A 16704-nucleotide genomic window follows, 5' to 3' on the forward strand; every position below is an offset into this window, starting at 1 on the left:
CTCAGTCTTGAAGAACTATACAGAAGACAGTGGGAGATGAGGCAATCACTCCCCCAGTCTTATAGAACTTTACACAGGTGTAACTACCTGGAGTATCTGGAGAGTGTTCTGGGGATCAGTGCCCCCCACGATCCTGCCCATGACCACGTCTCCTGGGGCTGCTGGTGGTGGTAGGTCCAGGCTTGTTTAGTGCTTGCCTGGTCAACTAAGTTGTCGCTGCTGCTGGTCCGCTAACCCACATATTCATCACATTTCACTCCCACTATGGTCCATACGGCCGTAGCGCTTCCCCGTACGTAATAATCAAGAGCGTAATGAATACAACACAGATGCAGAACAAGGTAGAGCTTTATAAAGCTGTGAAGGGATGTGGTGGAAAGTGTATGTATGTAGTGTACCAGGAATGTGTTTGAAGTCTACAAGTTGGCTTGGCACCTCTCTTGCCAGGTGCCACATCTGGCTCGGGGCCACATGTGTGCCAGCCCACCTGTTCCCTAGCTGCTGCTGCCCCTCCCCTGCCCAAGGAGATGGCAGGTACGAAAGCTCATAACAGAAGGAAGGGGATCAATCTTGGGGAGGGGAGAAGGAGCAAGCTCTCTCACTCCTGCTGCCTCTATTCCCACAAGTACCTTACCTTTGATATACCTTTGAAGAATTTCGAGAGTATATCTACTCTGAGCCCGGCCATGGGCCAGGCTCGTCTGGTGCTCGCCTGGTCAACCAGGCTGTTGCTGCTGGAGGCCCGCTGCCCCACACCTGGTCACTATTATTCGTAAATGATTTTGCTGTCATCTGTACAAGTGTAGAGTGTAAACTTGTAGCGTCCTGGACGGTACAGTGAACAGTTGGGGTCTGTTATGGTGGACAGTCTGGGACGGTAAACAGTTGGGGTCTGTTATGGTGGACAGTCTGGGACGGTAAACAGTTGGGGTCTGTTATGGTGGACAGTCTGGGACGGTAAACAGTTGGGGTCTGTTATGGTGGACAGTCTGGGACGGTAAACAGTTGGGGTCTGTTATGGTGGACAGTCTGGGACGGTAAACAGTTGGGGTCTGTTATGGTGGACAGTCTGGGACGGTAAACAGTTGGGGTCTGTTATGGTGGACAGTCTGGGACGGTAAACAGTTGGGGTCTGTTATGGTGGACAGTCTGGGACGGTAAACAGTTGGGGTCTGTTATGGTGGACAGTCTGGGACGGTAAACAGTTGGGGTCTGTTATGGTGGACAGTCTGGGACGGTAAACAGTTGGGGTCTGTTATGGTGGACAGTCTGGGACGGTAAACAGTTGGGGTCTGTTATGGTGGACAGTCTGGGACGGTAAACAGTTGGGGTCTGTTATGGTGGACAGTCTGGGACGGTAAACAGTTGGGGTCTGTTATGGTGGACAGTCTGGGACGGTAAACAGTTCATTACCTCTGTAACTTTGAGCTACCTGCACTCAGTGGACCAGTCCTACACTCAGTGGACCAGTCCTGCACTCACAGTCAGCCAGTCCTGCACTCAGTGGACCAGTCCTACACTCACAGTCAACTAGTCCTGCACTCAGTGGACCAGTCCTGCACTCACAGTCAACTAGTCCTGCACTCAGTGGACCAGTCCTGCACTCACAGTCAACTAGTCCTGCACTCAGTGGACCAGTCCTGCACTCACAGTTAGCCAGTCCTGCACTCAATGGACCAGTCCTGCACTCACAGTCAACCAGTCCTGCACTCAGTGGACCAGTCCTGCACTCAGTGGACCAGTCCTGCACTCAGTGGACTAGTCCTGCACTCACAGTCAGCCAGTCCTGCACTCAGTGGACCAGTCCTGCACTCAGTGGACCAGTCCTGCACTCAGTCAGCCAGTCCTGCACTCAGTGGACCAGTCCTACACTCAGTGGACCAGTCCTGCACTCACAGTTAGCCAGTCCTGCACTCAGTGGACCAGTCCTGCACTCAGTGGACCAGTCCTGCACTCACAGTCAACTAGTCCTGCACTCAGTGGACCAGTCCTGCACTCAGTGGACCAGTCCTGCACTCACAGTCAGCCAGTCCTGCACTCAGTGGACCAGTCCTGCACTCAGAACATAAGAAAGGAGGCACACTGCAGGAGGCCTGTTGGCCCATACTAGGCAGGTCCTTTACAATTCATCCCACTAACAAAACATTTGCCCAACCCAGTCCTGCACTCACAGTCAACTAGTCCTGCACTCACAGTGGACCAGTCCTTCACTCACAGTGGACCAGTCCTGCACTCACAGTCAACCAGTCCTGCACTCACAGTGGACCGGTCCTGCACTCACAGTGGACCGGTCCTGCACTCACAGTGGACCGGTCCTACACTCACAGTGGACCGGTCCTGCACTCACAGTGGACCGGTCCTGCACTCAGTGGACCAGTCCTGCACTCCGTGTATGTGGGAACCACACACACCATGCACATAGCCACTGCACACTGTAACACACTATATACTGCGTTTAACTGGACCTCCTCACAGTTGACAATTTACAGTCGCTACAATATACTCGACATCCTTAGCGACATACTCCACCACGTGTTTAATACCTGTATGTATTACATACAGGTATTAAACACGTGGTACTATATGGGTAGTAAGTATACCAGACCTTCGTGGTGTTTGACTGCGTCAAAACTCTCCCAGGCTAAGACTTAACAAGTCTGGAAACTTAGTCCTACACGTCCTGCTGCTAAAACCAAGTTAGTCTCCATATACACACGAGTCATATATATATATATATATATATATATATATATATATATATATATATATATATATATATATGTCGTGCCGAATATGTAAAACTGGTCAATTAGCAAGAATTCATTTAAAATTAAGTCCTTTCTAAAATTTTCTCTTATACGTTTAAAAATATATTTTTTTCATTAATGTTAATGTAAAAGTTTATAATTTTGCACCAAAAGGAACTTAGAAAACTTACCTGACCTTATTATAACAAGAACAATTTATTTTAGCCTAACCCAACTAAATATATTTTAGATTTGTTTACAGTAATTTAATACTAAACAAACACAGTGAAATATATTTTTTTCGTTAGGTTCATTATGATTTTGGCAACATTATTGCATACACAAATTTTCACTTGTCCTATATGGCAAGATGAACGTTGATATTTAAGCCAAGATCGCAAATTCTGCCTATTCGGCACCACATATATATATATATATATATATATATATATATATATATATATATATATATATATATATATATATATATATATATATATAGTTCCTTGATAATGTGAGAAGTCACGAAAGCGCTTGGAATTTCACTATTCTTTCACAGTGGTTGTTTTGCATATTCTGATATCACCTGTTTACTGTGATGTTATTGCACACACACACACACACACACACACACACACACACACACACACACACACACACACACACACACACACACACACTCAGACGAGTCACAGGGACGTTAGGAAGTATTTCTTCAGTCATAGAGTTGTCAGCAAGTGGAATAGCCTAGCAAGTGAAGTAGTGGAGGCAGGAACCATACATAGTTTTAAGAAGAGGTATGACAAAGCTCAGGAAGCAGAGAGAGAGAGGATCCAGTAGCGATCAGTGAAGAGGCGGGGCCAGGAGCTGAGTCTCGACCCCTGCAACCACAATTAGGTGAGTACACACACACACACACACACACACACACACACACACACACACACACACACACACACACACACACACACACACTCACACACACACACACACACACACACACACACATATATATATATATATATATATATATATATATATATATATATATATATATATATATATATATATATATATATATATATATATATATGTGTGTGTGTGTGTGTGTGTGAGTCATATTTGTTTTTAACTAGAGTGGGCATGAACACGCCAGTCAGTGGGCAGGTGACCTGTGACTAACACCTACGTCAGGAGACAAGAAAGTCTCACCACCACCTGTCCACCATCTGTCTGTCTCACTCACCCTCTTAGCTGCCTCTCTCTTGAGTATTTCTAATGGGATAAAAGGCTTACTTACTTTTATTCCTGTTTTATATGGAGGGGTAGTGGGAGGTTACCCGTAGGTTACGGGGGTCACCGCTCCCCCCCCCCGCGGTCTGGTTCTAAACTAGACCTGGTTGACGGACTGATCAACTAGGTTGTTGATGTTAGTAGCAGGGAGGCCAACGTATTAACCATAGCCCGTCTGATCAGCAACTGACTGGAGGAAGTTATGAGATTTCCTCTTGAAGACAGCTGGGGTCTTGAAGACAGCTGGGGTCTTGAAGATAGCTGGGGTCTTGACAGCTGGGGTCTTGAAGACAGCTGGGGTCTTGAAGACAGCTGGGGTCTTGAAGATAGCTGGGGTCTTGACAGCTGGGTGTCTTGAAGACAGCTGGGGTCTTGAAGACAGCTGGGGTCTTGAAGACAGCTGGGGTCTTGAAGACAGCTGGGTGTCTTGAAGACAGCTGGGGTCTTGAAGACAGCTGGGGGTCTTGAAGACAGCTGGGGTCTTGACAGCTGGGGTCTTGAAGACAGCTGGGGGTCTTGAAGACAGCTGGGGTCTTGAAGACAGCTGGGGTCTTGACAGCTGGGGGTCTTGAAGACAGCTGGGGTCTTGAAGACAGCTGGGGTCTTGACAGCTGGGGGTCTTGAAGACAGCTGGGGTCTTGAAGACAGCTGGGGTCTTGACAGCTGGGGGTCTTGAAGACAGCTGGGGTCTTGAAGACAGCTGGGGTCTTGACAGCTGGGGGTCTTGAAGACAGCTGGGTGTCTTGAAGACAGCTGGGGTCTTGAAGACAGCTGGGGGTCTTGAAGACAGCTGGAGTCTTGAAGACAGGGGCTTTAAGATAGACAGGAGTCTTGAAGACGGGCTTTAAGACAGCTCAAGTTTTGAAGATAGCTAGGGGTCTTGAAGACAGCTTAGGGTCTTGTAGACAACTAGGGGTCTTGACAGCTTAGGGTCTTGTAGACAACTAGGGGTCTTGATGACAGCTTAGGGTCTTGTAGACAACTAGGGGTCTTGATGACAGCTTAGGGTCTTGTAGACAACTAGGGGTCTTGATGACAGCTTAGGGTCTTGTAGACAACTAGGGGTCTTGATGACAGCTTAGGGTCTTGTAGACAACTAGGGGTCTTGATGACAGCCTAGGGTCTTGTAGACAACTAGGGGTCTTGATGACAGCTTAGGGTCTTGTAGACAACTAGGGGTCTTGATGACAGCTTAGGGTCTTGTAGACAACTAGGGGTCTTGATGACAGCTTAGGGTCTTGTAGACAACTAGGGGTCTTGATGACAGCTTAGGGTCTTGTAGACAACTAGGGGTCTTGATGACAGCTTAGGGTCTTGTAGACAACTAGGGGTCTTGATGACAGCCTAGGGTCTTGTAGACAACTAGGGGTCTTGATGACAGCTTAGGGTCTTGTAGACAACTAGGGGTCTTGATGACAGCTTAGGGTCTTGTAGACAACTAGGGGTCTTGATGACAGCTTAGGGTCTTGTAGACAACTAGGGGTCTTGATGACAGCCTAGGGTCTTGTAGACAACTAGGGGTCTTGATGACAGCTTAGGGTCTTGTAGACAACTAGGGGTCTTGATGACAGCTTAGGGTCTTGTAGACAACTAGGGGTCTTGATGAGAGCTTAGGGTCTTGTAGACAACTAGGGGTCTTGAAGACAGCTTAGGGTCTTGTAGACAACTAGGGGTCTTGATGACAGCTAAGGGTCTTGTAGACAACTAGGGGTCTTGATGACAGCTATGAAGAAGCGCTTTAATACTTTTTGGTATAATAGACGATCTTGTTTAAGTTCCTGGAGTCAGTTCCTGATCAGTTTGGCTGTGGCTAAATTGTCTAATAATTGCCTAAATGATCAGGCCCTCAACCAGGAGGTCTTACTCTTGAGACCGGGCCGCGGGGGCGGTAACCCCTGGAATGGACCACAGATAACAGGTCTCTGCACCTGGCTGCAGAAACCTGGTCTCTGTATTGTTGTTGGCAGGGAGTAGTCTCTTGTTGGCAGGGAGTAGTCTCTTGTTGGCAGGGAATAGTCTCTTGTTGGCAGGGAGTAGTCTCTTGTTGGCAGGGAGTAGTCTCTTGTTGGCAGGGAGGAGTCTCGTCTTGGCAGGGAGTAGTCTCTTGTTGGCAGGGAGTAGTCTCTTGTTGGCTGGGAGTAGTCTCTTGTTGGCAGGGAGTAGTCTCTTGTTGGCAGGGAGTAGTCTCTTGTTGGCAGGGAGTAGTCTCTTGTTGGCAGGGAGTAGTCTCTTGTTGGCAGGGAGTAGTCTCTTGTTGGCAGGGAGTAGTCTCTTGTTGGCAGGGAGTAGTCTCTTGTTGGCAGGGAGTAGTCTCTTGTTGGCAGGGAGTAGTCTCTTGTTGGCAGGGAGTAGTCTCTTGTTGGCAGGGAGTAGTCTCTTGTTGGCAGGGAGTAGTCTCTTGTTGGCAGGGAGTAGTCTCTTGTTGGCAGGGAGTAGTCTCTTGTGAGTTGTCACTGGTATATATTTATGATGGAGTCTTGAGCCAGTGCCAGCAGTGATCCATTACTCTTCAGTCATCTGGGTTTGTTGCTGTCACTGCTGGGAAATAGAGGCTGGGGGTTGACTATCACCATGTCAGTTTACGTGTGGCCAGCAGTAACAGCCTGGTTGATCAGGCCCTGATCCACCGCCAGGCCTGGTCATAGACCGGGCTTCGGGGGGCGTTGACCCCCGAAACCTTCTCCAGGTATACTGCTGAATTAACAGGGAGCCATTGCAGTGTAATTGGTACAGAGTTTTCAAACACACACCCCATACATACACGAGGGGAATGTGATCAAAGTAGAAAGTCTGGTTCTGAATCTGACCGCCAGGGACCCCTCCAGCCATCATGTGGTCAATAATTACAGACACACAGACTAAGGCTTGACCAATCACAGTGTTAGCATCTCGCTGTCAAACGTCAGCACAACACCCAGGCTGATCACCGGTAGTTTGAAGATCAGGAAGACATCTCCCACAGTCGTGGTGTGTAGGTGTGGGGTATGAGTGTGGGAACACCTCAGGAGTGGGCGTGTTTTGTGGGTGTAGGGTGTTAGAACAGACCAGCAGGAACCTGTTTTACTAAAGTTCTCTGCTATCGAAGAAGGAGATTATTAGCCCTGAGAGCTAATAACAGGATAACCTAATAAAACCATTACATCTGGCTTGTATCCACTGGGCTTTGAGTGCGTCATGTGTCCATCAGTGTGGGTGAAAGGGGTGTGTTGTGGTCACCCACACCTCACGCACAGCCACACCCCCACAGCTACTGTTTTGTCAGGAGCCACACTGTCTGCCGCCTCACACACTCAATCTCTTAGAACTTGGCTAGGGATAGTGGCACTCCCAGGGTAGGGACCCCAGAGTGCCAGTCTGAGGGAGAGTGCCGCGGGGTGATGGTGTACGGAGAACAAGAAGTGGAAGAAGAAAAAGAAGACAGTATTGGCTGGTTTGCTGTTTACTCCATATCCAACCCTGTGGACGGTAGTAGCTAAGTTTATTGTGCGCCTCATTCTGTCATGTGGAAGGTAGTGGCTAGTTTATTGTGTACCCCATATCCATGCTGTGAGTTTATTGTGTACCCCATATCCATGCTGTGGATGGTAGTGGCTAGTTTATTGTGTACCCCATATCCATGCTGTGGACGGTAGTGGCTAGTTTATTGTGTACCTCATATCCATGCTATGGACGGTAGTGGCTAGTTTATTGTGTACCCCATATCCATGCTGTGGACGGTAGTGGCTAGTTTATGTACCCCATATCCATGCTATGGACGGTAGTGGCTAGTTTATTGTGTACCCCATATCCATGCTGTGGATGGTAGTGGCTAGTTTATTGTGTACCCCATATCCATGCTGTGGATGGTAGTGGCTAGTTTATTATGTACCCCATATCCATGCTGTGGACGGTAGTGGCTAGTTTATTGTGTACCTCATGTCCATGCTATGGACGGTAGTGGCTAGTTTATTGTGTACCTCATATCCATGCTATGGACGGTAGTGGCTAGTTTATGTACCCCATATCCATGCTGTGGACGGTAGTGGCTAGTTTACTGTGTACCCAATATACAACTATGTTATACTTGCCATCAATATTTTACACTAGGACGACACCTATGCTAGCTAGCGTCTGTTGCCAGGTAGAAACTCTTCTTAAAATCAAGAAACTTTAATACAGGAACAGAAGTTAGCTTTTAATATTTGGAATATTCTTGGCAGAAGGTCCAAGTGAAAGGAACATCTTATGTAATTCAGTTAAAGGAGCACTAGAAGAAATTTTTGCAGTAAAACCTCTGTAAAAACCTGTTAATCCACAAAGGATTGTACAATATCAACAGTTTTTAATGTAGGTAATTTTGTACAGGAGTTACTTTTGTCAGTCGTAACTCACCCTAGGAGTGACTACATGGCCAAGAAACTTGATCTCTAATCTAAGGTATTGACATTTTGAGAGCTATGTCTTTAGACTGGCTTCTTCAAGCCTACCAAGTATCAAATTGACACTCTTCCGACATGAGGACATCTTCATCTAAGTGCACCATAAGGGTATTACCTATGAAGCTTCTAAAAATATTTCTCAGTAGCCATGAAAATGTGATAGGGGAGGAACATAATCCAAATGCCATTTTGAGGAAATGGTAAGGACCTGTAGGAGTGAAAGGCTGTTAACTCTTGTTACAGGGACTTACCAGAGCCCCCTGTAACACGTCTAAGCAAAGAAAACTTTTATCCCCTATATTGCACAAGTCACCAGGAACAGGAAGTGGATAACGACCTGGAATCATTGCAACATTCAGTTTTTTAAAATAAATCACTGGTTGCCAGATACCATTTTTCTTGGGTACTTAAATCACCGGCGCATTGCAAGGGGATTTACTGTTGGTGATGACATTGTCATCAAGCATCTGGTTGATTAACTGTTTTGATATAGCAACTTGAGAATGTGGCAGTCAGTATGCAGGTACATACATCGGTTTGGTACCAGGTCCAAGTGGAATACAGTGTGATATTAAATTTGTTAAACTCATCTTCTCGCCTGTTGTTGTCTACCAACCTACTACCACAGGATGATAGTACCTCCCTAGATGGTTGTCTACCAACCTACTACCACAGGAGGGTAGTACCTCCCTGGATGGTTGTCTACCAACCTACTACCACAGGATGATAGTACCTCCCTAGATGGTTGTCTACCAACCTACTACCACAGGATGATAGTACCTCCCTAGATGGTTGTCTACCAACCTACTACCACAGGATGATAGTACCTCCCTAGATGGTTGTCTACCAACCTACTACCACAGGATGATAGTACCTCCCTAGATGGTTGTCTACCAACCTACTACCACAGGATGATAGTACCTCCCTAGATGGTTGTCTACCAACCTACTACCACAGGATGATAGTACCTCCCTAGATGGTTGTCTACCAACCTACTACCACAGGATGATAGTACCTCCCTAGATGGTTGTCTACCAACCTACTACCACAGGATGATAGTACCTCCCTAGATGGTTGTCTACCAACCTACTACGACAGGATGATAGTACCTCCCTAGATGGTTGTCTACCAACCTACTACGACAGGATGATAGTACCTCCCTAGATGGTTGTCTACCAACCTACTACGACAGGATGATAGTACCTCCCTAGATGGTTGTCTACCAACCTACTACGACAGGATGATAGTACCTCCCTAGATGGTTGTCTACCAACCTACTACCACAGGATGATAGTACCTCCCTAGATGGTTGTCTACCAACCTACTACCACAGGATGATAGTACCTCCCTAGATGGTTGTCTACCAACCTACTACCACAGGATGATAGTACCTCCCTAGATGGTTGTCTACCAACCTACTACGACAGGATGATAGTACCTCCCTAGATGGTTGTCTACCAACCTACTACGACAGGATGATAGTACCTCCCTAGATGGTTGTCTACCAACCTACTACCACAGGATGATAGTACCTCCCTAGATGGTTGTCTACCAACCTACTACCACAGGATGGTAGTACCTCCCTAGATGGTTGTTGTCTACCAGCCTACTACCACTGAATAGTAGTACAGTACCTCCCTAGATAGTTGTTGTCTACCAACCTACTACCACAGAATATTAACCCCTCCCTAGATGGTTGTTGTCTACTAGCCAACTACCACAGAATAGTAGTACCTCCCTAGATGGTTGTTGTCTACCAATCTACTGCCAGAGTGAGTAAGAGAGGATAAATATAGATACTTGTACTCTTACCACCCTCACAACATTCTTTAAGTGCCCCTAAATGCCAGTAAACTAACTCACATTCTCCTCCCCCCCCACACACACAAAAGACAATAGTTCATAACTTTTTTAAATCCTTATCCCCTCAGTTGTCTTAACTATTTTTTCCCCGTACTCAGTCAACAATAACTACTGTCTTCCTGTAATCCTCTTTATTTTTACATGAAAACCAAATATAACTGTGAGGCAGATCACTAACACAGTTATAACTTGACAGATGGATCACGACTACAGTTATAACTGTGAGGCAGATCACAAACACAGTTATAACTTGTCAGATGGATCACGACTACAGTTATAACTGTGAGGCAGATCACAAACACAGTTATAACTTGTCAGATGGATCACGACTACAATTATAACTGTGAGGCAGATCACTAACACAATTATGAATATAAACTTGTTATGTATTCACTTATAAACAAACAATATGCACTCAGTGGCCTCTGCATTAGGTGCACCCTACTAGTACCAGGGAGGGATCTTCTATGTCCCCCCAAAAAACCTAATTTTTGGTGGCATGGATTCGTCAGGATGCTGGAAACAGTCCTTAGAGATTCTGGTCCATGTTAACAAGATAGCATCATACAGTTGCTGCAGGTTTGTTGGTTGCACATTTATGCTGCGAATCTCTTGTTCCGCCAAACTCCAAAGGTTTACACCAAATTCTGACTCTGCTGTTTGTATGTCGCAGCAGAAATTGTGATTTGTCTACCTGACATGTTTTCAATCCTCAGCTGTCAAGTTTTGAAGAGCCTGTGCCCACTGTATCCTCTTTATCCTGTTCTTAGCTGACAGGAGTGGAACCCGGCGTTGGTTTCTGTTGCTGTAGCCCATCCACTTTAAGGTTCAACGTTTTGTGCGTTCAGATACTCTTCTACATAGCCCTGTTGTAACATGTAGTTATTTGAGTTAATGGCACCTTCCTGGCTCCTCTGACCTTTCTAACAAGGGATTTTTCACTCTCAGAACTGCGGCTCACTGTATGCTTTTTGTTTTTCACACCATTCTTTGTAAATTCTAGAGATTGTTGTGTGTGAAAATCCCAGATCAGCAGTTTCTGAGATACTCAGACCACCCCGTCTGTCTGTCACCAACAATCATTATACGATCAAAATCACTTAGATCACATATCTTCTCTATTCTGGAATGACATATCTTCTCTATTCTGGAATGACATCTTCTCTATTCTGGAATGACATATCTTCTCTATTCTGGAATGACATCTTCTCTATTCTGGAATGACATATCTTCTCTATTCTGGAATGACATCTTCTCTATTCTGGAATGACATATCTTCTCTATTCTGGAATGACATATCTTCTCTATTCTGGAATGACATCTTCTCTATTCTGGAATGACATATCTTCTCTATTCTGGAATGACATCTTCTCTATTCTGGAATGCTCAGTCTGAACAACTGAACCTCCTGACCATGTCAGCATTGAGATGCTGCCACGTGATTGACTGATTAGATATTGACAATAATGAGCAGGTGCACCTAGTAAAGTAGCTACTGGATGCGTGCCTTATTTAGTGGCTCTCTTGTTACTAAGGTTCATTAGTGATGATGTTGAAACCAGGTTCAATTTTAATAGCAATAACACCCACGTTGTTACTGAAGGATCCTAGTGGAGATAAGTCACTAGCTTTTCTTGGGATATTTTTACACACATTGTGCTGCATAAGACAAGTATAATGGTCCAGAATTGCGTAACATTGTACCTAAACAAGCTTACTTAATCTAGATGGTTGAAAACGGTGTCTTGCACCAATAGATGGCGGTAAATGACACGAAAATAGATAAAGTTTTTTTCTGCTATCTGTGGGAATATTTGTAGTTGTTACACAAACTCTGACAACACTACTGAGTAACGTTGTTCCAGCACTTTACACAAACTCTGACAACACTACTGAGTAACGTTGTTCCAGCACTTTACACAAACTCTGACAACACTACTGAGTAACGTTGTTCCAGCACTTTACACAAACTCTGACAACACTACTGAGTAACGTTGTTCCAGCACTTTACACAAACTCTGACAACACTACTGAGTAACGTTGTTCCAGCACTTTACACAAACTCTGACAACACTACTGAGTAACGTTGTTCCAGCACTTTACACAAACTCTGACAACACTACTGAGTAACGTTGTTCCAGCAACTAAACACCTTCAGTACCAGTGAAAATGATGGTGTTTGAAGCTCTCAGAAGATAGTACTGTACAAGTACAGTACCAGTAAAGATGACAGTGTACGAGGTGTTCAGAAGATAATGTACATTGTAAACAGTAATAAAACCGAATTTGTTATACTAACAATGTTTTTCAGTGCTACCCCCGTCCCCCCAACTTCGCTTATTCGTACCCCCCTCCACTATGAGGTAGAGGCACTCCTGTATTAAGACATTTTAACTGAACCAGTTGTAAATACTTCACCACCTCTCCCCACCATCTCTTCTCTCTCCCCCACCCATTCTCTTTCTCCCCTCACCCACTCCACACACTTTCTACTCACCCACTCTCTCTCCATTCTCTTACTATAATTCTCTCTCTCTCTCTCACCATATACCTAACAATGCTGTACTCCCTGCGTACCTACTTCCTCACAGTAGTACCTAAGTAAGTGTATTCCCAACACCTACAGCCTCTCAACACGCACTCTGAAGTCACTATTTTTTTACGCAATCCCAGGGTTTCAATTCAATTTTTTCCCTGTATTTTCTAGCGTCAAGTTGAGAGTGGACAAGTGTTTTCACTGATGACACTTGTTGTACCTCTTTCACCTTTACCAGGCATTTGTACTATGACTTCTGCCCCTGCACTCTCTCTCTTAAGAATATTCTCAGTCGTCCTCTCACTTTAGTATTAGTGTTAAGATATTTTATCAGTTCAGGCCAGGTACTAAAACATTCTATCACATCAATGTCAGTGTTAATATATTATGTCACTTCAGTGTCAGTGGTAAGGATTTTTTTCGTTTTAAACCCCACCACCTTTCTTTTTTTATATGGCAGAATTTACAGGTTAAGATATGTTATTCTGCCTCAGTTTATTTACAGGTTAATAGATGTTATCCAACGTCAGTTCTTTCCAGGATACTACCCCCAGTAGTCATCTAACACCCAGATACCTGTTTACTGCTAGGTGAACAGGGGCATCAGGTGCTCGAAGGCTCGCTCCAGTGTACCTATTAATGGTTATACTCTTATTTAAACATCATCGATTGTCAGCCAGTACTACCACCACTAAATAATTGATATACTGTATGCATGTATAATAATATATATCTTCTTAACACCCCGGCTGTCTCCCACCAAGGCAGGGTGACCCAAAAAGATAGAAAAATCTTTCATCATTATTCAACACTAACCATCACTCACACATAATCAGTCTTTGCAGAGGTGCCCAGATACAACAGTTCAGATATCCCTCCAAACGCCAATATCCCAAACCCCTCCTTTAAAATGCAGGCATTGTACTTCCCATTTCCAGGACTCAAGTCCGGCTAACCGGTTTCCCTGAATCCCTTCACAAAATATTACCCTGCTCACACTCCAACAGCACGTCAAGTCCTAAAACCATTTGTCTCCATTCGCTCCTATCTCACACGCACACGCATGCTTGCTGTAAGTCCAAGCCACTCGCACACAAAACCTCCTTTACCCCTCCCTCCAACCTTTCCTAGGCTGACCTCTACCCCGCCTTCCCTCCACTACAGATTTATACACTGAATTTTATCATATACATATTTTGTGTTCATTACAGTAAGAATATTTTTGTTTCAGGTGAGCGGGGGAGCAGGAGGTGGCGTGGACAGGTTGTGCCCGTGAACCATACTCAGAACTACCATGAGCTGAGAAACAACCACATGCTGACAGACGACTACGTGCTGACAGACAACCACGTGTTGACGGACGACCACGTGCTGACAGACGACCACGTGTTGTGTCTTAGCACTCCTGGTTGAACAACGACCGTGGGTTGCAGCAGGCTGTGGACTGATTTTGAAATATCTTGTACCTGAATGCACTTGGACCAAGTTCAGATACCTCCATCACAGTGCTAATACTCATCTTCTGTGTTGCACGAGGAAACAACTGGTGTGCCAAGCTTTTTGTCTGCTAATATCTGAAACAGCAAAATAATTCATATATCACAAAAGACCACGTGTCATTCGTGAATAATCTAGAACACTTGGGTTGTAATTGTGAGATTTACATTTTCATAATTTCTACTTAAGAGTGAGAAAGCTTCGAGCTGAAGATTATTGCGGTATTAGTGTTGGAATTAGTGTTTGAAGCTACGGGTCAACGGCCCAACGGCCCAGTCCTTGACCCGGCTTCCTGGTGGATCAGGGCCTGATCAACCAGGCTGTTACTGCTACAGGCAAGGTGCGTTATAAGGCAGACTCTGGTGCTCGTGATCCACCTCCTCCTCCTATATGCAAACATCAGTTCGCCGGCTCCCCCGCCACACCACTACTCAGAAAGGACCGCGTTTCTATGTCCTTCTCGGTGGCTCCCGGCTCTTCGTATGCGGCAGCGGGGGCTTGGACACCTGACCAGGATTCTGTCATTTCTGGCTTCACGGACGCCAGCATCTACGCTTCCCTTCAGCGTTACCCTCACAGTGTGCAACAGTACCAGCAACAGCAGTACCAGCATCACCATCCAAGACACAAGAGTTCATTCGTCGCCCTCAGGAACGTCAATGCTCGACCAACACACAAAAGAGGAAGGTAGGTAGAGAATATTGATAAGACATGTGTAATAGTTCGGTATCTTTATTCCGATATGTTTCACCTACACAGGCTTCTTTAGTCGAATACAGAGGAGGCAACAAAGATGTAAAGATAATATAGTCAGTGCATCACCCTTGAAGATGTAGGTCTGAGGTGGTCAGTCCCTCAGCCTGGAGAAGAGTTCTGCTTGAGTGAACATTAAAATGGTATAAAATACCGACAGGTTGTTAGGTAAGACACATATGCAACAGTTAGGTATCTTTATTTCGAAACGTTTCGCCTACACAGTAGGCTTCTTCAGTCGAGTACAGAAAGCCTACTGTGTAGGCGAAACGTTTCGAAATAAACATACCTAACTGTTGCATATGTGTCTTACCTAACAGACTTCTGCTTCATAGTCTAGAACAACATTCCAGACTGAAGGACTGACCACCTCAAACCTATATCTTCAAGGGTGGTGGACTGACTGCATCGTCTTCACATCTCTGATGGCTCTGTAATCGACTGAAGAAGCCTACTGTGTAGGCGAAACATACCGGGATGAAGATACCTAACAGTTACACATGTGTCTTACTCATCAACTTGTCAGTATTATGTACCATTATCATGTTCATGTGAGGGATATTAAAAATGGTCATTCCTCACCAGCAGCTTCCCTGCTGAGAACATTCATCAAATTTTCACAGATAACCCATAAGGCTCCACATAAACTTTGTAAAGTAAAAGGACACAAGTGCAACTAATGTGACATTTTATTGTGGCAACGTTTCGCTCTCCAGGAGCTTTATCAAGAAAATGTCACATTAATTGCACTTGTGTCCTTTTACTTTACATATTGTCGGTAATTCTACCAACATTATTATAAACAAACTTTATTACCAGAAAACACTTATAATGTACAAGATGGCCCTGCTTATACAGTAGATAGGTTCTGGGCTACTGTAGGGCCCTGCTTATACAGCAAGTAGGTTCTGGGCTACTGTAGGGCCCTGCTTATACAGCAAGTAGGTTCTGGGCTACTGTAGGGCCCTGCTTATACAGTAGATAGGTTCTGGGCTCCTGTAGGGCCTTGCTTATACAGCAAGTAGGTTCTGGGCTACTGTAGGGCCCTGCTTATACAGCAAGTAGGTTCTGGACTACTGTAGGGCCCTGCTTATACAGCAAGTAGGTTCTGGGCTACTGTAGGGCCCTGCTTATACAGTAGATAGGTTCTGGGCTACTGTAGGGCCTTGCTTATACAGTAGATAGGTTCTGGGCTACTATAGGGCCTTGCTTGTACAGTAGATAGGTTCTGGGCTACTGTAGGGCCCTGCTTATACAGCAAGTAGGTTCTGGGCTACTGTAGGGCCCTGCTTATACAGCAAGTAGGTTCTGGGCTACTGTAGGGCCCTGCTTATACAGCAAGTAGGTTCTGGGCTACTGTAGGGCCCTGCTTATACAGTAGATAGGTTCTGGGCTACTGTAGGGCCTTGCTTATACAGCAAGTAGGTTCTGGGCTACTGTAGGGCCCTGCTTATACAGCAAGTAGGTTCTGGACTACTGTAGGGCCCTGCTTATACAGCAAGTAGGTTCTGGGCTACTGTAGGGCCCTGCTTATACAGTAGATAGGTTCTGGGCTACTGTAGGGCCTTGCTTATACAGCAAGTAGGTTCTGGGCTAC

The 16704-nt window shown here is 45.4% G+C and overlaps 1 protein-coding gene across 4 annotated transcripts in view; it reads left to right on the forward strand.

Moving 5' to 3' along the window:
* Positions 1–16704, forward strand: part of Vang (Strabismus domain-containing protein Vang) — a 149554-nt gene that overhangs the window by 106886 nt on the left and 25964 nt on the right. For 3 of the 4 annotated variants that reach the window (XM_053798082.2, XM_053798079.2, XM_053798081.2), the window contains exon 2: positions 14089–15041. In XM_053798082.2, the coding sequence (XP_053654057.1) occupies positions 14806–15041 (236 nt within the window). In that variant the 5' untranslated portion in view covers positions 14089–14805. Of the gene's footprint in view, positions 1–7378; positions 7506–14088; positions 15042–16704 lie in introns of those variants that run through there. The other variant, XM_053798080.2, reaches the window with a different exon arrangement.

The sequence above is a fragment of the Cherax quadricarinatus genome, chromosome 93, assembly GCF_038502225.1.
Source record: "Cherax quadricarinatus isolate ZL_2023a chromosome 93, ASM3850222v1, whole genome shotgun sequence".
In the NCBI taxonomy this organism is placed as follows: Eukaryota; Metazoa; Arthropoda; class Malacostraca; order Decapoda; family Parastacidae; genus Cherax; species Cherax quadricarinatus.